The 20,574-nt window shown below is 35.6% G+C and overlaps 1 protein-coding gene across 1 annotated transcript in view; it reads left to right on the top strand.

The window, feature by feature from the left end:
- Positions 1-2,504: 2,504 nt before the first annotated feature.
- Positions 2,505-20,574, top strand: part of LOC149554274 (external alternative NAD(P)H-ubiquinone oxidoreductase B1, mitochondrial-like) — a 123,438-nt gene continuing 105,368 nt past the window's right edge. Inside the window, exons 1-2 of the mRNA XM_089789494.1 lie at positions 2,505-2,727; positions 15,834-16,110. Coding sequence (XP_089645620.1) covers positions 2,579-2,727; positions 15,834-16,110 — 426 coding nt within the window. The 5' untranslated portion in view covers positions 2,505-2,578. The remainder of the gene's footprint in view (positions 2,728-15,833; positions 16,111-20,574) is intronic.

The raw sequence follows: 20,574 nt of genomic DNA, 5'->3' as shown, positions 1-20,574 counted from the left end.
ACAAACACCCTGGTTCTCGAGAAAATTATTCACTGATCCACGTGAGAATCAGACATGTATCTGGAGTAAAAGTATTAACTGGCAGATGATAAATATCAACAAAGGGATCATTGAATTTGAAAAACTAATAGCTTCATGGGAATAGTTGAAAATGAAAGTTGCGGATGAACTAGTCTCTACTATCACAGGGGGAGCAATAGTAAATGATCTTCAACATATTGATTGCCAATTTCTTCTTGATTCCTTTAGTATTCAAATTCATTCAGAAATGGAGAATCGAGTGTCAGATGCTGAAACTATGATGAAGCTCAGTCTAGTCGCAGTCACTCTAGAGGATTGCAACATTTCAGCCTATTACCAAAAGTTAGAAGAGATCCACGATAAATACTTTACTGCCAAACTCAAGATGGAGAATGTGTTCATTCCTAATTATGATTCTATGGTGACCATCTTTGATGCTTATAGGACTTTCCGGGATAAGTCAATCATGTCCAGATTGATAGAGTTTATAGCTAGAAGACTAGTGATTGGATATGTATGCATTCTTAGTAATTCTAACTTAAGTTATGTTTTTGGAGTTTTCTTTGTATAAGTTATTTTAAGTGAGGTTAATTAACCTCTCCAAAATTATGTATTTTAGAGGTAGTTATTAACCACGAAGAGGTAGTTCTTAACCTCCATGTCTATATAAGGAGTCATTTTTGCCTTTGTAAGGGGGACTTTTTGGGACTTTAGAAAAAGGGAACACTATGCTAAAATTTTGATTAGAAGATAATATTTGGAAAGTGTGTACAAATTTTCTCTTTGTAAAAAAAAATTCCTCTTAGGGTCTTGGTGCAAGAAAATAAAGGAACATGCAATTTGAGTTCTCTTCTTCCAAATCTAATTTGTTAGAGATGTTGATTCTTTTTGCAGTGAGCATTCTCATGGTATTGTGCAGATGTTTATGAATCTTTAGATCAACATTGTGCTAGTAATAGTTCTCAAGCGTAGATGTTGATTGTTGTTATCAACGGTTTTAAGTAAGTCCAGGAAAGCTTTGAAGTCGTGTGGTGCATTTGTCATCAATGACTTTCTATTTATCTTTTATAGTTTGATTTTATTTTTATTTTGAAAACCTCAAAATTATATCATACGAGGGAGCTGCCCCTCTAAACGCAGAGGAAGTCTGCATATCAAGGGCCTATCCAACTATTGTGAACAGTTTGCCACATACACTCTGTTGGGCCATTTTTATAGTGACAAATCTATTTACCAACAAGGGTTTTTTAAAACCATTTTCGAACTTCATCTATGCCATGTTCTTGTTATGGTTTCCATCACATCGTGGGTTCAAGCTCTTCTCCCTCCACCATTGAAAAATGTTAACTATTGCTTGATCTGACAGGTCTGGCGGCTATTACTACACCATGGTTGTATTTGGGCTTTATTGATGGCTACACCATGGAGGAGTCTTCTGTTATGCAGGCAGTCAGGCAAACATTTGCAAGCATATTCTAGAATTGTGGCAGAAACTTCTAGAATGAGGCTAATGTTTTTTTTTATAGTTATTTTTTGAGTTCAAAATTAAATTTTAACCCAACAAAATTCAAAGTAACCAATAAGCAATTAGAAATAAATATTCATAAATATATTTTAAAAATAAACTCTTAAAAACTTTAATGTAGAAGTTTTTTTTTTTTTTTTTGCTTACATGGAGGTATCCCTGTGACCTAACCCTAGCAATGACCAATGGCCCATGCAAGCTTAAGGCGAGACTAGTCCTCCATGAGTGAAGAGCAACCATGTGCAAGCCACTCTCACAGGAAAGACCAGAAGCGGAATCGAACCCAAGACCATTGGGTGACCCATGATTTCAAGCCTATCTGTCTTCGTGCACGCTAGGGGTTGCCCCCAATGTAGAAGATTATTATTATTGTTCAAAAATTTGTTCAATGAAAACATTAGTTTGGTGTCTATTACATAGGCAGGGACTAAGAGTCTGATATCTCACAGAATAATAAAATAACCACACCTGTTTAAAAAGGTTCTATAAAATACTTTGCATGGGGACCACAATTGAAGCGTTATGCGAGTCCTAGGTTTAGCAAATCTCTCAACTTGTCTTTCAAATTTGAAAGCAACGCAAGACACGGACCAAATCCTCCGAGCATGTCGGGAAACACTCTCATAAAATATTTGGAATCGCCTTTCTACAGCGCAATGCAACGTGTATGACGCGGCAAAGCTCGAAGTTACATTCCCTTAGATCGACGCGTATGAAGATGGAGTTGATTTTTTTCCTTTTTCAAACGTTCATGATACCGAGCCATCTATGGAGTGACGTGGGATTCTGTGACGTCCCTGGATCACTAACCGGCATGGTCAATCCGCCTCGTTTTCTGTTGACCTCCAGAAGTCTCAAAGTTTAAAATCTCAATTGGAATTGGAACCGGAAGAGGAAGCTTCTGGTTTCCGTGAAATTGAAATTGATATATAGTCCAAAATGCCGGACAATTTGGTTTGGGTTTGCAGAAAAAGATTGCTTTAACAGGACAGCGGACAGCGGACAGCGGCACATAATTTAAGCGGATCTAAAATGCCGATATCTCCAGCAGGTATGTCTGTATTGGTAGGAACTATTCGGAGGAGGAGCCATGACGTTTGCAGATCCAGATTATTTTCTTCTCAATCATCCGAACCGAGCTGGTCCTGGGGTAGCCGCGCATTACTTCTGCTGGCGGCAGGGTGTGTACTCTTCGTTTACATATTCCACCTTCTTGAACTATATATCATTTGTTGTATTCTTTTCAGTCACATATTTTTATTCAGTTGGCGTTGGAAAATCTGATTAAGGATTATACCTATTTGTTAGTTTAATTCAAAGCTCGTGTTTTAACCACACATTCATAAAAAAACTGTGAGAATTGCATAGTAGATTTAGTGTTTGGATTGCCAGGGGAGATACCAGTTTGGTTGTTGAGATCTTTCTTATACAAACATGGCATAAGGGGATTGTTTTTCCATTCATCTTAGATCGTTTTGAGGTGTAGACCCACACACGTCCCAACATTTGAATATGTGATTTCTAGAATGAAGCATACATGGGTTTACCTTCATTGCAATTCACCCAGCACTTTGTGCTGCTAGTGCCTACGAGTGAAATATTTGCATCGTTATGCTATAATGGTTAAATTTTTGGAGTTTTTGATTAAGTTTCAAATCCAAATTGGACAAATTAAAGTACGACAGGTCGATTTCCTAAACTTGTTTAATTTGTTTGGCAAACTAGTGGGGAGAAAGATATGAAATTGAAGTACAAGATTTGATGTCTACATACTGACATTAAGGAATAACATTGAACATGATCGCCCAAAATGAGGCTAACGCTTTGGATGAAGTAACTCTCAAAAAGAAAGAAAGAAAGAAAGAGATTGAAATCGTATTTATTTCTGAATGACAATGAGTAGATTAATAGGCAATAAAAATACAAAGAATGAGGTTTTTTAAAAACCTAGATGGCTTAATGAAAGAAGCATCCTGCTGGAATCCCAAATCGCATCAGTTCTTTTTCATAAATGATTCTTTCGTTGCTTCTAGTGTGTTAGTTGATAGGCTACGGCTTCAGCCACTCTGTCAACTGTTCGGTTATCACTACAACTTTATTTTTCTAGAATAGCGTATTCTTCTTTGCTTCTTAAAAGGCTAATACATTTTAGTCCTCTGCACTCAAACAATTCATGTCGCTAAGATGAAACCAGGGTATAAAGCCTTTCTTGAATGGATTCCCTAGCCATTTGCTAGCATAACTATTTTGTGTTAATAGACATCTTTGAAAATCATTGCTAGCAATCAGAAAGGACGCAGCTGACAACTAATTTAATTTTATCCTTGAAGTAAACTAAATCAAAGAACATGAAGACCCGATAACTTGCAAGGCACAGGCATTGGCACTTAATCTAATTTACATCCAGATAAAAACAACTATTTCCTCCTCACATTAAGGACTTGTCACCCTAGTTCTGCTTGTCCTTCACTAATTGAAGCTCTGTTGAACCTATACAATTATTTGTGCAATGTTTCAAGATCCAAACCATATTTCAGTCAGAAGTTAAAAATAATCTTTTGTTACTTTTAATTGTCAATGATTCTTGTCAATTCAATGAACAATTTGAAGTGCGTTAGACAAGTTCAATAGGCAAATGTGGGTATGAGGAAAGGCCGTGAATTTTAAAGCTGGAAAAATTGTCATAAGGTTTTCTGAGACATGCCTTTATTAAGTTTCAAAGCCATGTTACGCAGATTCTGTACTCAAAAAACAACCCTATTTATGAATTAAAACTTCAACCAGAACGACAGAGCTTAGTATGATAGCATACTAACATACACTGTTAAAAATAAGAATGCCAAACACTTAAAACTTCGATGTGCTATAAAAACCTGAAATGAATTACATTTCCCTCAAAGCTTATCTGAAATATTGCCTATGGATTTCACCCAAGATATTCATTCTGTAACCTTCAAAGTTGTTGTGTAAACAGTTTGCGAACCATGGGAGTGAAAGATTCTTAATTGCAGGAAATTATTTTTCTTATTAAATATATAAGACTTCAATAGATAGAAACCAAGAAGATTTCGTAATAGAAATATCACTTTATTCAATAGCTGCTTGAGCATATTCAACTGAAAATTTCAGACATCACCGTGTTTTCCCGACCTTTGATAGTAGCAGCCTGAGGAATTGAACTACTCACCTGTGAAACCAAAGCTACCATACCAAATAGGCCTTCTGTTTAGGGGGTTGTCTGCTGTAATGTGCCATATTAGCTACAGGCAAGCCGTACTAAGCCAGAAAGGGGTTCAAATGAGACACATATCTCCATAGTGGGAACCGTACAACCGATAGGTGCATAGAAAGGCAACGCCCAGGTCTAAATGGATTGGGGGTCTTCTGTTCATGAAGGACAAGAAATATACAATGTTGTTCAAGTGTTTGGGAGTGGTTTCAGGACTGTAGAAGTGGGATGGCAAACTTGGTATGTCTGTAATGAGAATCAAGTATCAACTAGTTAAATAATATTGTATATATTGTTGTAAGGAAGAATACAATAGTGTCAAGATATGCTATTATATTTGTATGAAAATTACAATATTTGTGGGACATCACTGCTGTTGTAGTTTTCAGTTAAAACGATAATGAAATAAAGTTTTTGTATGCATCGGCGAATCTGTTTGGGTTATATTCACTCGTGTCCTTTTTAGTTAACAGCTATTAGTATAACAAGCGTATACATCTGCACACTGAGAACAAATCAGAAACCAGTAGTCAGCTTGCAAGCCAACTATTTGACAAAATTACCTTGAGTGGAAAGTCATGAAAGATGGTCTAGAATAGGGGGTTCCCTTAAAAAACTGTTTAACCTAGACACATGCTTTCATCCCAAATGCACCTGTACCACAAACAAACATTTTTGGGGACAAGGTGATGGCTAGAAATGTTTCTAAGTTGTCCACGGTCATGCAATAAAATTGGAAACCGTCCTAAATACTTGGAAATGGTCAACACTAGTCCTGAAAACCATTGAACATCCCTCAAAAGGCTAGGAACGGCCTAACCAATTTGTATATTTTGAACTTGACTTCTTCATGCCTCTTGCTGTCGAAAAAGGTTTTCCGGTTCCCAGACAACTAGGGATGTCCAAGCCATTCCTTGTAATGTCCCCATTTTTAGCAAGTTCTTGTTCTAAGTCAGTTCATGATAGCGACCCTCGTGAGCTGACAGGTCATTTTGGGGGTCTTAGTTATGGATTTACTATTTTTAGTAGTCGCTATTTTTGGAATTGCAGTGGGTGGCTTGGCAAATGGTCGTCACCTGTGATTGATCAGGCTAATAATTGCATGAGCTCTTATTTATTTATTATTCATTGAGTTGCATTATTATAATAATGTTTATATTATTATAATAATGACTTTTAGAGATATTTCTAAAAAGCAAGTTGGAAAGTTTTTAGTGTTGAGTTCTTTTGGGAAACTTCCACGTTTTCTGAAGTGGAGTTTTATAGAAACTTTTGCCAACGAAAGTTTATAAATGAGAGCTCATTTCATTGGGAAAGGCATGCTTGAAAGTTTATTAGTTTTTTGTGCCTTTGTGGCTTTTCCTGATTTCTGACTTGTGAGCCCTTGCTGAAGTATAGGGGTCTCGACTGAGAAGTTCTTGGCGATTGTGCTGAAGTATACAATTGGCCAAATTTTTCCCACTGTATCTTTTGTATCTAGGGAGAAGAATAATTTGGAATTATATGTCTTCTTACTTATTTCATCTGGCTAGGGTTTGAAGAAATTCTGAGTTCTTGTTTGACATTTGTGCCGAGGTAAACATCTGTCACAATCTCCTGCTGTGGTTACTGTGGTGAAGGAGATAATCATTGAAGGGAATTGGCTGCCAAAGAAGTACAACACTTAGCATTCAAGGGGAGATTGTTTGTGAATATTGCTGGCAGCGTTTTGTGCCTTCGATACACGTGTGGTTTGTGTCCAGCTGGGAACCGCATATCATCAACAAATTGTATTGGGTGTTAGCTGCGGCCTGCAAGGTATTATTCTCTATTTTGTGACCACGTGTGCAACCCATAGCTGCAAACTATACACTAAATGTCATCACTGCTGCCGGCTATGTGCCATTGAGGACGTAATAAGAGACTTCAGTGTTGGACGTGAGCCTATGGAAGCTGGATACTAACAGATGTTTGTTGCATACTGGACGTCACTCCTCATTGACAGGTCCGGCTGTTATGCTCCAGCAAATCAGGTTTTCCATTAATTAAGATTGGACTTTCAGAATTTGATAATTGTCAAAAATTACTATCTTTTCATTAATTAATAATATTCAATGCAATTCTGGAGTCATCACCTTCCTTACGGCTCATACCAGGAGCATTCGAAAATTGCAATCAGGAAGATGTTGTTAAAATTGTTATTTCAACTCTAGCTAATAAAGTGTGGAGAATTTTGGCAGTGTGTTATTTTGCAACAATATTCCTTGTCTTTCATTTATTTTGGAATCAGAACTTCAAAGTACATATCAGAAAATTTTCAAATATATAAAAATCAGTTTGTGCACCAGTATTACAGTTGGGTCTAGCTGGGGTTTTTACACAATTTGAGCCAAATGAAGACCATAGTGCAAAATACTGAATTGTGAAGAAGACAAGACGCTCCCATAACCAAGCCTCTACCTTAGAAGACCCTCTATCCACGATAATTAGCCTATGAGGATTACAATAATAAGCTAATCCCTCAAACTCTGATGCTAGATAAAATGGGGACATTACATTCATTATACCAATTCTTTCTAGAATTTTGCATCTTGCCTTGCCGGATTTAATTTTGTCCTTCTCTGAAGTACCTTTTTTCTTCTTGTCTTGCTTTGTGACACTCTCCATTTTTGCGTGCCTCAGCATCCTCTTATTTTCTCTAGACACTTCACCTAGGGCTCTCTCCCCTTCCTTTGTTGCCTAGTCTTTTGGTGCCACACTTTTCCTAGCACATCAACTGCAACATAAATTTCAACTTGAAACATGAATAACACATTTTATATTCACCACCCAGATATTTTGGACCCTATCAATCTGAATTCACCCAACAATACCAGAAAAATACAAGAGCACCAATGGTGCTCTTTGCCCATATCTTTTAGGGCACTGATACCACTATATGGTGACTCTCGTGGACATCTACCATTTCCTTAATCAATTCACCCAAGCTCACAATCACCCTCGTTCTATTCTACAGACTTAAACGATCACCTATCAATACCAAGTATGAGGCAACAAATAACAAGAATTGTAAAAACATAAATAATGACAACATATATCCGACTAGGCGGCTTCTACAACAAAGTTTAATAAAAGAGTAATCCAAATACTATCCCTACACAATAATAAAATACTTTATCCATTCCATTACTCTTTATTCAAAACACATTATTACGAACATAATCCAATTATATAGCAGAGAGTCTCTACAATTTAACATCAAATAGGAACAAAAGTTACATTTGAGGGCCTATCACCGACCCTTCTAAAATCTCTTTTCCCATTGAAAGATCATGCTCAGACACTACACTAGACTCCTCTATCTCTCCATGCAATTTCCTCAAAACCTGATTTTCTTGTCCTCTTATCTAATCATACTTCTGGCCTCTTTGACCCCTTTGTCGATTCATGTTAGTTCCAAATAAATATTAATTACCTCCCCTTATTATTCTTCCTTATTCGTCCTAAATACCAATCTGTGACCACTTCTTCATTGCCTCATTTATCTACTCAATTGTTCGATCTTCATAAATATGCTCCTCTTCTTTCCCTTGGTCCCTTTTGGTTTGACCACCAACTTAGTCTTTCTCTGTTTATCTATCTCTGTCAACCCTTCCACTAATTTAACATCCCCAGCCAACCATTCCATCTCCATTTCGATGCATCTTATAACATTTCCATGTCTGTTCACTAACCACCATTCGTAACTGAATTCTGACTGCCTTTCACACTATCCCCCTCCTCTTCTTCCCAAACTGACTGACTTCACTTGTTCTGACCCTAGATTCCAACTATCATTAATATTCGTTTTATTGATCGTCTGATAGCCTGGTGACATGATTTGCATCTTCTCAAATTGACACCTGCTAATAAACCAAAACAATAAATTAGATGGAATAACTCAATGCCCCTGCATCACTCATGCCACAGCAAATGGGCGTTCGCCACCGGAACTCTTAGGGAATGTAAAAACCCTATGTATGCCCAAACTGTAATACTGGTGCACAAACTATTTTTTATATGTTTGATAATTTTCTAATATATACTTATTCTGTTTCCAAAATAAATGAAAGACAAGGAACAATGTTGCAAAATAACACACTCCCAAAATTCCCCACACTTTATTAGCTAGAGTTGAAATAACAATTTTAACATCTTCCAAAATTACAATAACCTTCAACATCCAATGAACCTGATTGCAATTTTCAAATGCTCCTGGTATTAGCTACAAGGAAGGTGATGACTCCAAAATTGCATTAAATATTATTAATTAATGAAAAGATAGAAATTTTCGACACTTATCAAATTCTGAAAATCCAAATCTTAATTAATGATAAACCTGATTTTCTGGAGCATAACAGCCGGACCTGCCAATGGAGAGTGATGTCCAGTGAGCATTTAAAAGTTCACGAGAATAAAATATGGGCGATTAAGGATAGGCCAACGAGAAGTGGATGTCTTGTTGCTAGGCATAAGGATAAGGGGATGATCTCTAAGTGTATGAGAGATGAAGAAAATGCCAAGGACAAGGAACGAGAGATTATGATGGAAGATGAAAAAGAAGAAAGAATAGAAAAGTTTCAACTAGAGAAGCGTGGCGTATGCAAGGTAAATGATATACAATCTGATGTGTTGCTGATGATGATGAGGCTTTGAATGAAATTTATAAAATAGAGAAATCCATGTGAAGTCTCTTGGATGAAAATGAGGTAAGAAGAAGGTGCTATAAGGAAAAGAAGAAAGGTGAGGGTCTATTTGGTTCGTGGATATCAACAGGAATTAGAATTCGCAATTCTAAAAAAATTCATAATCCACTGTTTGGGTCGACGAAATGAGAATTGGAATTCGAAAAAATTAGAATTCCGTATCCTTATTTATCCCCCAATTCGAGGATTCGATCTTCCTTCCAAATAGTTGGTATTGCTGAAATACCTATTTTAATTCCAATTTTGGAAAAACAAGCATACCAAATAAATAAAAGAGAAACTTTTTTTCATGTCCGCTCGCTCAAACAATGCGATTCAAAGTTCGGTTCTTATTCGCAAACTGTGAATAAACAAAACCACTGATTTTGAGTATGTTCTGTGTTGTTTTACTTCTTTTTATCATGTTCTGCCAAGGCAAATAAGCAATAGTTTATAAATTGCCGCGGATCAAATAAGCATGACATAGGAATCTGTGAAGTTTGTAGCACGAAATTCCTCTTATGTTGTAGTAGTCTTATTTGTCATTTCAACAATATTGTAATAGATTCTAATGCACTTACACGATATTAGGAATCGAATGGGTTGTTTTCATTCTCTGCAGTGATGAGCCGAAAAAATTGTGTGCGCCCGATCAAACGTGGACCAAATGCCAAGCCCAACACAACCCCTATTCTCTACTTTCCCTCAAATGATTTCTCTTCCCTACTATTATAAGGTCTGCGGTGGCGGCGGCTAGGCAGCGAAATAATGGGGAGGTCCGGAACGGAATCATCGGGAACGAACCCCTATGCCCCTGCTTTCTGGCGTCACCCTACATTGGACCAGAATGAAGCAATCTGTTCCTAAGAGCCACGGTGAGGGAAAATGTATTATAGACTAATGTAATGAAATCAGTTAGTTAAAGTTTCCATTCTTTTTTCATTGTATTTGATTTTGCCAAACTACATGACACTCCATTGGACCGAACACAAACCCATTGTATCGGCTCTGCTACGAGGTTGTGAGTGTTGAATGTGATGGATTAAAAAAATATTTGATTCATGTTGAAATTTAAAAGTAAAAAAAATTGCTTATTCTTGTCGGTATTCCAATTTCCAAAATGTGCAACCAAATAGTGGAAATGTGTATTCTCATAATAAATTCTTGGTGAACCAAACGGTCCCAAATCAAATCCTCAAAATAGTAATTTGGATTTCAAGTTCTAGAATCCCAAATCAAGGTTTTTGAATGCCAATTCTCGAATCATATTCCAGCAACCAAATGGGCCCTGAGGGAAGATAGTCCAAGATGACCGCATGCAAGTGTGTTGAGAATTAGGAGAAAAGTTTAATGAAAGAGTTGGACAGCAAGCTAGGACATCAAAAGTCTCTGTTGGTAATCACAATGATGCTGATTTGACCAAAAAAATCAACAACAAATGGAAAATGTAATGATAGAGCAGCAGATGAAGAGGAAAGTGTTGAAATAACACAGGTGCAAGAGGAAGACCATCAAGAACATGAGGGATGTGGGATAGATATGGAAATGAGCAAGGGAGCAGCAGTGCAACACAATGAGGATGATTTGTGGAAGCAATTTGAAAATAGAGAGAGAATGGAATGAAAAGATGAAAGATTTGAGAATGTGTGAAATAGAAAGGATTACTTCAAAAGGGATTGTGGGTAAATATATAGAAGCTATTACAGAAATGAAACCAAAAGATGTTGCAGATTTTGAGATGGAAATTATGTGCCATGAAATGAAGGAAAAGAATGAAGTAATTATGTTGCAGCAGTGTCCCTCGAGGAAGAATACTTGACCAGAATGTTGGATGAACATGTTAAGTATGGGGATGGAATAGGAAGTGCAGTTCTGCAAAAGGTTGAGGATGTTGAAGACTTAGAGGCCTATTCATTTGTGTACTAAGTGTCATGTAGAGATGAAAGAATGATCAAGAAGTGGACAAAATTTTGTGAAGATGGTTTCATTTGTATAGAGCATAACGTTGCATAGAAGTGTTGGAAGGAAGTGGCATATGAATTAGAAAGATTGTGGAAAAAACTAAAGAAAAGTAGAAGTTGAATTGTAATAACACGTGCAAGAGCACATGATCTTTTGTCCCTTGGGAAGTTTGATGCAGGTGCATTGAGTTATTCCTTCTAATTTTTTGTTTTGGTTTATTAGCCGGCATTAGTTTGAGAAGATGCAAATCATGTCACCCCATGGACAAAAAGTTAGACAATTCATAAAATGAATATTGGGGACAGTTGGTATCGATGGTTACAACAAGTGAAGTCAATTAGTTTGGGAAGAAGACGAAGAGAGGATAGTTTGAAAGGCAGTTGGAATCCATTTGAGAATGGCGGTGAGGGAACAAATAGGGAAATGTTGGAATGGTTGGTTGGGGATGTTAGCAAAAGGGAAAGAGCCGATAGAAAGGGCTGAACAAAGAAAGACCAAGTTGGTGGTCAAACCAGAAGGGCCAAGGGGAAGAAGAGGATTAGATTGGTGAAGACCAAATGATAGAGTAGATAAAAGCGATAGTGGAGAAGTGGTCATGTCTTGGTATTTAAGAAGAATAAGGAATAATTACAAGGGGAGGTAATTGATATTCAGTTGAAACCAACATGAATTGGCATAAGGGTCAAAGAGGCCAAAAATATGATTAGATAAGAAAGAAAAATGGGTTTTGAGGAAATTGCACGAAGAAATAGAGGAGTGGGAATGTAGCGTTCGAGCATGGTTTGTCACTAGGAAAAGATATTGTAGAAAGGCCAGCAATAGGCTCTCAAATGTAACTTTTGTTCCTAAAGGATGTTGACATTATAGAGAGTCTTCGCTAGATAACTGGATTGTGTTTATAATAATGGTGTTTCGAATAAAGAGTAATGGAAGGGATAAAGTTTTTAAATATTGTGTAGGGATGTTATTTGGATTGCTCTATTATAATGCTCTGTTGTAGAAGTTTCCTAGATGGATGTATGTTGTCATAGTTTATGTTATTACGATTTTGGTTTCCTATACCGTCAGGCTTGGTTATTGATAAATGATTGTTTAAACCCATAGAATTGAAGGGGAGTGATTGTGAGCTTGAGTGAATTGATTAAGGAAATGGTAGATGCCTATGGGAGTAGCCATCAGGGAGGCATGAAGATAGTCAAGTTTAAAATATATTTGCAATTTTTTTAATCTACCATGGGCCCCACACTTGAATGCAAGTTTTTGTTGGATGAGGTCGATTCTTAAGCTTTTAGATACTAGAGATAACTACAGCTGCCATCAATGAATTTTAAGAAGCATCAATTGAAAACCTCCTTTGCAAAAATCAAAGTGTCACAAAATTTCTAGTGATGAGAACAAATGACATTGTTCAAAGAACTTTAAAGATTTAAATATTTGCTTTTTGAGTTGAAAATCCGATCTTCATATTTCTTAGAGGAATCAATGTTAGTATTGATATTCTTTACATTTGATTTTAGTCAGATAAGAGAATGGTCTGACCTAGGGTTAAGATCCCAAGGGTTACTTGAATACCTATAGCCAAAAAATTAAAAACCAAACTACTAGAAGGGAATGTTTGACCCAACTGCTTCTGCATTTAGATCTTGTGGATGAAATAATGATCATTAAGAATCTTGAGTGTCATCATAAAAAGCTAAATTAATCTTCTACTTATTGATGAAATGGTCATGTAGCAATTAGTCATTTATGTTATGATATAGAACTTATCCAATAGATCAGCAAATAAACTCAATCAGAAGTATGCTATATATATATATGTATGTATGTATATATATAGACTATTATAGAGTATATACAACAAAACAAAATCTGTCTGTAATGTCCCCATTTTTGGCAGCATTAGAGTTTGAGAGATTAACCTATTATTGTGATCCTTGTAGGCTAATTATTGTAGATAGAGAGTCTTCTAAGGCAATGTCTTGGCTTGGGAGGGTCTTGTCTTCGCAATTCAGTGAGCTTCTGTTTGGTTTTCGTTTGGCTTCATTCAAACATCATTTACTCTACTTACTATTTTTAGTAAGTGTTGAATCATCGAGATGGACCTCTGCTATTTGTAGAAATGAGGTATGGTTGTATGCGGCTTGGTCATGTTAGCCCCAAGTTTAAACGACGTGCGAAGATAATGAGTAATAATGGAGATTTTAATATTTATTTGGCCAAAATAAATATTAAGTTTTGAGCTTATATATAATTTTATATTATAACTTAAGTCACTTAAATGAAGGGTCAAGTTATCATACATTGGGCCAAGTGAATAATCAATTATAAAATAAGTATTTATGCACCAACTATAGAGTTTTAAGTGAAAAATTTAAAAAGTGGGAATATATATTTTATCCCACGTTGGCCAGGAAAGTGTTTGAGCTCTCATAAGAAAAGGATAAAAGGGACTTATGGGCTCATTCTCAAGCATGTTATGTGAATGTTATTTTGTGGAGAATATTTTCCTTAGGCTTGTGGATTTTCTGAGGGTTTCAGCCTTCAGGAAGACTGTGAGTATCAGCACATGAGAACAAGAGACTTTTGTGTATCAGCATTTAGAGGCTGTGAAATACCATCTGATATTGCTTTAGAGTTGGTTTAATATGGGAGTCAAATTTATGTAGATTTGTGGAGATTCCTTTTAGTATTGTAGGTTGATTGTACTTAAGATTTTTGGTGTGGGTTTAATGATTAGTTTACAGCCATTTTTACAATTGTGCGGCTGTTTCAATTAATCTCCTATGTGTGTCCAATAAAGAGAAAATAAGCTCTTTAATAATTTTGGTACTCTTTATCTTATATTTTCCTTAGTTTATTTCATATGAATAAATGTAAGAGTTTCATGATGATTTATTGTAATACATGAAGCTATCTAGTTATCTATTGAATTTAAATAAAGTTTCAACAATTCTGTTGTTCCTTAGTTTATTTCATATGAATAAATGTAAGAGTTTCATGATGATTTATTGTAATACATGAAGCTATCTGGTTATCTACTGAATTTAAATAAAGTTTCAACAATTTTGTTGTGCTTTTTTGGCATTATTTGTCTTGAGTGTCATTTGATTTCCACAATCCATTAGTAAAAACTGGTTAGTACTTCTGGAATTTGATTGTGTTTTAAGTTTTTTGCATCAACGTTTCGGATCACACACAGTGATCCATCATCAGGATGAAGAGCAAGAACACAATCAAATTCCAGAAGTACTAACCAGTTTTTATTATTTGTCTTGTTGAGGGTTATTACAGTGGTATGAGAGCTTGATTGCAAAGTGTTTGATGAAATGTCAAACAACTGAATTATAAAAGAATTTGGTGTATGACGAAGTTATAACCGGTTGGGGTTATTAAACCATCTTAGAAACCTGTTTCTGTGTCCCCTGTCCCCTCGTCTCAAAAACTTGGGGTGACAATGCCTAGAAACCCATGGTTAGATCATGTTTGGTAATATTTGGTAAATTGGATTTGATCATGATAGTTACTAGAAACCCATGTTCTACAGAGTGTATCCCATTGGTTGGAAGTGTTGGAGCCTACAAGTCTTGAAAAATCCCAGGTTTGAGTTGGTTTTTATCTGTAATGCAATTTTCATGACTTTTTGTCCTCATTTTCACTGTCTATAATGATTTGTTGTTTATTGTTGAAGACAAAAGTGTAGACTGTGGCTTAATTGTATTAATGCTTGAAATGTTTAATTGATGTTGTACTAATTAAATAAACACCATTTGCAAAAATGCATCTATAATTTTTTTTCTGCTGAGACCTTTTTGGGTGGTAGCATTATCAGATTGGGATTGTCCAGTTTTTAGCTCAACTTGCAAAGATTTTATGACCAATTTGCACTTTGTTAAAAGCCAAATTGGTGCTTGTGGACTCTGAACACATCTGAAGTTATAAGCATGGGAAAAATGATGTGGATGATATCATTATTAACATTTTGTGGTTCTCGAAGTAGGTATAATCACTTAAATAATAATTACTGGAACTGGAAATTGAGAATTACAAGTTTATTTTGAAAATTTGAGTTGAACCATTTAACATATCAAAATGCTAGAGAGTACATTTTGCTTGTCTTTATGATTTTTCTTTCTTTTACATAAGCTTTTAATCTATAGTTGTTTTGGAATGAATCTTTCTTCTATGATATGAAAAATGGAATAGTTTAATTTATCTCTTCAATCTACAAAGAGATTTTTGATGCTAGTAATTTCTTGGTTGCTTTTCGGGTGGAACATATGCATATTGATTTATTATGTTCAACATATTCCATTTAATAAAAATCTCTTCTACTAGAAGAGGTAACATAATTGGCTAGTATGTGACATATTGGTTATACTTGTTTTTTTTGCAGTAGTGGTGGTCTTATGGTTCTTGCAGATGCTCCATTATCTCAAGAGCTGAACCCAGCTGAAGGATCTGATAAAGATCTGAATAAAAAGAAAGTGTTGGTCCTAGGTACTGGATGGGCTGGCACTAGTTTCTTGAAGAACTTGGATTGTTCAAAATATGATGTTCAAGTTGTTTCTCCCCGTAATTATTTTGCTTTCACTCCTTTGCTTCCAAGTTTGACATGTGGAACAGTAGAAGCAAGGAGCATTTCAGAGCCAATTCGAAAGATTGTAAAACATGTGAGTTGTAGTTTCCGTTGTGATTTAAAAAAAAAAAAACTTTGTTCTTTCTCTTGCAGCATCTGAGAATGTTCCTTGGAGGGAGATTTGTTATTAGTGTTTTCTTTATCTGGTTCCAGATGTTGCCAAGCTTAATTCAGAACAAGTGTAAAATCCAATAAAGAAATAACTTGCATGCTCAAATTATTTGTCATTTTTTAATGTTTGCTACTTTGATTTGTAATCTTTATATATTTATATCCAAATTATGATTTTTTTGGGGAGATTTATACACAATCAGAATAGACATGTTATGCAGCTGCAACTCAATTAAATTCACTTTTGGATCACCCATGCCAATAACAATATTCCGTACTACATAATACAATTTCGCTAGATGAATGAATGCTGGTAATTCTCACAATAATCTAACAACTTTATCATGCAAAATATACATTTTCATAAATTCCATGAATTAGATGCCTACACATTTTTTACTTATAACCATGAGGAGATAGAGGTAGAAAGCTAATTACAATTATTTAACTTATGATATTACTATCAAGATTCAATTGTGCAGTTTTTTGTATCAAACTCGTTGGCCCATGTTTTAGGAGTGGTGCTTCACAAGAATCCATCTCTTGTGAGAATGAATGGCCCACTAGGTATTCATTGCATTTAGGTGACACTTGTAGGGGTGAAGCATTTGGACCTTCCAGGGAGGTCACCCATCCAAGTTTTACACCAACTTACCATGGTTAACCATGGAGTTTCCTCCAAGTTTGATCCCACTTAGCTTGCCACCCTATTCGCAAAACCTTTAGCAAATATTCTGCCTTATGAACCACTTTCTGTAGAGCCCGTCTTAGCTCATCAATTGATTAGAAAGAGATATTCCACATCAAGTCAAATTATGATAATATTATTAAGATTCAACCATATAGTTTCTGGGTCAAACTCATTGACCCATGTTTCATGAGTAGTGGTTCACTCTAACCATCACTCATGAGAATGAATGGTTCACATAGCACTCATTATACCTATGCAATGCTAACAAAGGTGATGCATTGGGCCTTCTTGGGAGTTTGATGCACATTTTTTGACACTCGATAACACAAAACAATACCAAATATTCTGTCCTTGAACAAAGAATCCTCAAATGCTAAACATTGCGATCAAGTCAACCCCATAGTTGACAATGTGAACAATGTGACTTTATGATGGACAAACTCAGTGAATGATGTCACATTGTTCGTGATAAAAAAGGAACCTACACAATTGTTCTTGGATTCTATCAATTCTCTTCCCTTAAAGTAGGAGGAACTTGAATACTAAACTGATTTGAACTTCAATTAAAAGATAAAAAGGATAAGGGTTTAAAGAAGTCTAATCTAAACCTAAGGACAATCATGATAATGGATAGTGCCTATATAAGTGGACTGCTTGTGGAACTACTTTCTAGTTAACTATAGACACAATGGCATAGAAAGAGTGCAATCTTTTAAGGTAGTGAAATATTTTCATATTGTAAATAATTCATCTAGATACCCAACGCTAGCGCAACTTAAATGAACATCCACAGTCAAACAATGCCAAATGGAGGTTGAAACTAGCCATGCATTGCAATTTTCAACTAATGAGCTACAAACGGTGGTATGAACCAAAGAATTCATCACATATCTCCAGATTTGTCCATTAAAATCAATGAACTTTAACTAAAACCTGAGAAGTAGAAACCATGCAAAATGGTGAAACAACACACAAATCCACCATATCTTTAACGAAAATTTAATATTAATTTTGATAAAGTCTTGTTAACACTCTTGATCTCTTCTTCCTCCTACTTGCTAACTATACTCCTCTTTCCTCTACCTTCTACTACAACTATTCTTTCTAACTTTACAAATGAGAAGGCTAAGGCTTTTGTAGATTTCCCAATTACAAATGAAGGGCCCAAATTGATTCTAAATCAACAACCAAGATAATTCAAAGAAACCTTAATGTGAGGTAGCTACAACTACCACCTTCATACATTTATTATCATCCATGAAGAAAATGACAAGTCCTTAAGTACATAGCCTTTTGAGGTAAAGGACTAGTGGAAATTATCCTAGCCTTAGTTGTATAATTTGCAAGGTGTAGATGATGACATTCCATTCAATGCACTCACTATTCACTTGTTGATGAGTAGGCACCACCTTAGCTTGCATACCTTTGTATAATTTCATCTTTCATCACAAAGAAGTCATTGAATCTCTAGCAATATCTCTTGATATTCAACACTATTTGCTCTATCTTTTGATTAATTTTGATGGTTCATATTTCTAAATTGCATAATCTCCACAAATGTTCTTTATCTTCGTAGAAACCCTTCATTGTTTTATGGAATTCTTCTCCTTGGATGTCATCTTGTCTTGTGATCTTCTTGTACATTTGAGTAATCTTTAATATTGTGAAATCCCTCCTTCATGATCTAGGATTTTCAAGGAAAACCCAAGGCCCTTATATTTTTCTTTGTCATCCTATTGAATGTCTCTGTCTTGGATGTTTTCCACCATTTGTGTTGTTGAGTCCATCTCTATCCACTCCCTTGCATGACTTGATTTTTCTCAGGTTGTGAAGATTGAAGATTCCCTTTCTTGTTCATTCGTCATTCTTGCTAAGAAAAATAAAACCTTGAATCAAAGTTGTGAATGAAAAAATGGAATGCAGGAGAACTTTGAAGAACTTGAAAATGATTTTTGTTTACCGTACAGGTAAAGTAAGTGAATGCATACAGACAATGGAACAGAACAGCAGAATCCTTTAGATTATTTGCATATGCCAGAACATTACATTATGCTTAATAAGATGAAATAGTAGAAGATGATTAATGATGCTTTACAATGATCCCGGACGGGATATAAATACTATCCGCCGAACCCTCCCGAAGGAGTCCGTTAGCCACAAACATTATGTCCACTACAAACTATTTACCCGTCGGCTACAGAAACACCGTCAGGACCATCCAGTCGGTTGACAATTTTCATGACAATTGATTCTTTAAAGGGGATCTTGGATTGGAAATCATTTATCATGGATTTTGGATATGGATTTGGAACTTGTAATAACCCCTATATGGTTATATCTTATACAAGCATCAATTTCCTTTACTAATCAACAATGTGGCATTTTGTCAAACACTTGGTAATCATACTTTGATCATTCACAAGTTTTTCTTCTTTCTCTTTGCAAATTTAGGATTTTTTCAATATATGCATTGAAACAAATATAGATGTATGAAAGGAAATACAAGCAATGCCAAGAATTATTTTGAAATAAATTGCGAAGTTTTGTATTTAATTCTTGTTGACGATTGTAGCTGTGATAGAGATCTTTATCTTTGGAAATATGGATGTTATTACCATTATTGTCACCTTCAGCTGAAAAGGACTCATATGTTTAAATTGTAATATTAATTGAAATGACATCTGTCATTCAACATGCGTTAAGGCATGCAAATATGAAGAGTTGTAATTGAAACTAAAAGATATACTTTGGAATTTAAAGAGACCTTTGGTTAGAATCTGAAGAGTCTCTCTTTATGTTATAATATATCAATTCAAGCGAAAGTCATTGTCCACTTGAATTTTATGATCAATAAAATGATACTTTGTTGTGTGGCTGTATTTTTCCCTTTATTCTAGAAGGGTTTTTCCAGGATAATTCTAAGTGTCTATTGCATCTATTTTGGTTACTACTTATTGTTGTTTATCTGATTTCTGGGCTAAACTTAATAATTCTAAGCTTGACTACTGGCCAACTATTCGCAGCCTCACAAGTCACTTGAAAACCACACCAATCTTTAAATGCACACAACAGACCCTTCAACTTGGATGCAGGCTTAAATGATTAAATCACAGCTCCCCAAATCTTGAACACAGACCTCCAAATACCCAATGCAACTCCTTAATTACTGATCGCAGGTGTTTTTCTGCAATCACTGGGCACTATTTCATGTAGTCGGTTCTCTACTGATGATTGCAGTACATATGTATAGGCTGCAAGCTTATTTTAGACACAAAATCGGGATTGCAGGTTGCCAGGGAAATTGCATAGACCTCCCAATATAGACACAACCCAACATTCATGTTCATAGATCATGAAACAATGTACACATGCCTCTTAATTAAGTCACAGCTCAAGGTAAAGTCAAATCGCTACCTTGGAATGAAACAACAACCTCCTTCAAAGCACAGTAATTTCCTAAATCAATTCGCAAGTGTGAGAGATCAATAGTAGCAAACAATCCTTCCCAGGCACAGGAAATCACGGTAGAGACAATTTGTTATACTTTGAAATGCCCAAACTTAGAATTAGTTCCAGAGTTTCCAAACTCAAACCCTCTGCACTCAATCCTTCATCCAAAGAAACAAAGAATACATACATGGAAGATAATTCAACAAGAATAATATCTCAAACTTAACCTATAATGCCTTGCTTGGA

Source organism: Cupressus sempervirens, chromosome 6, assembly GCF_028749045.1.
Source record: "Cupressus sempervirens isolate cs-2001-9-10 chromosome 6, ASM2874904v1, whole genome shotgun sequence".
Lineage (NCBI taxonomy): Eukaryota > Viridiplantae > Streptophyta > Pinopsida > Cupressales > Cupressaceae > Cupressus > Cupressus sempervirens.
The sequence above is the reverse complement of the archived record's forward strand: the minus strand, read 5'-3'. Positions and strand labels throughout refer to the sequence as shown.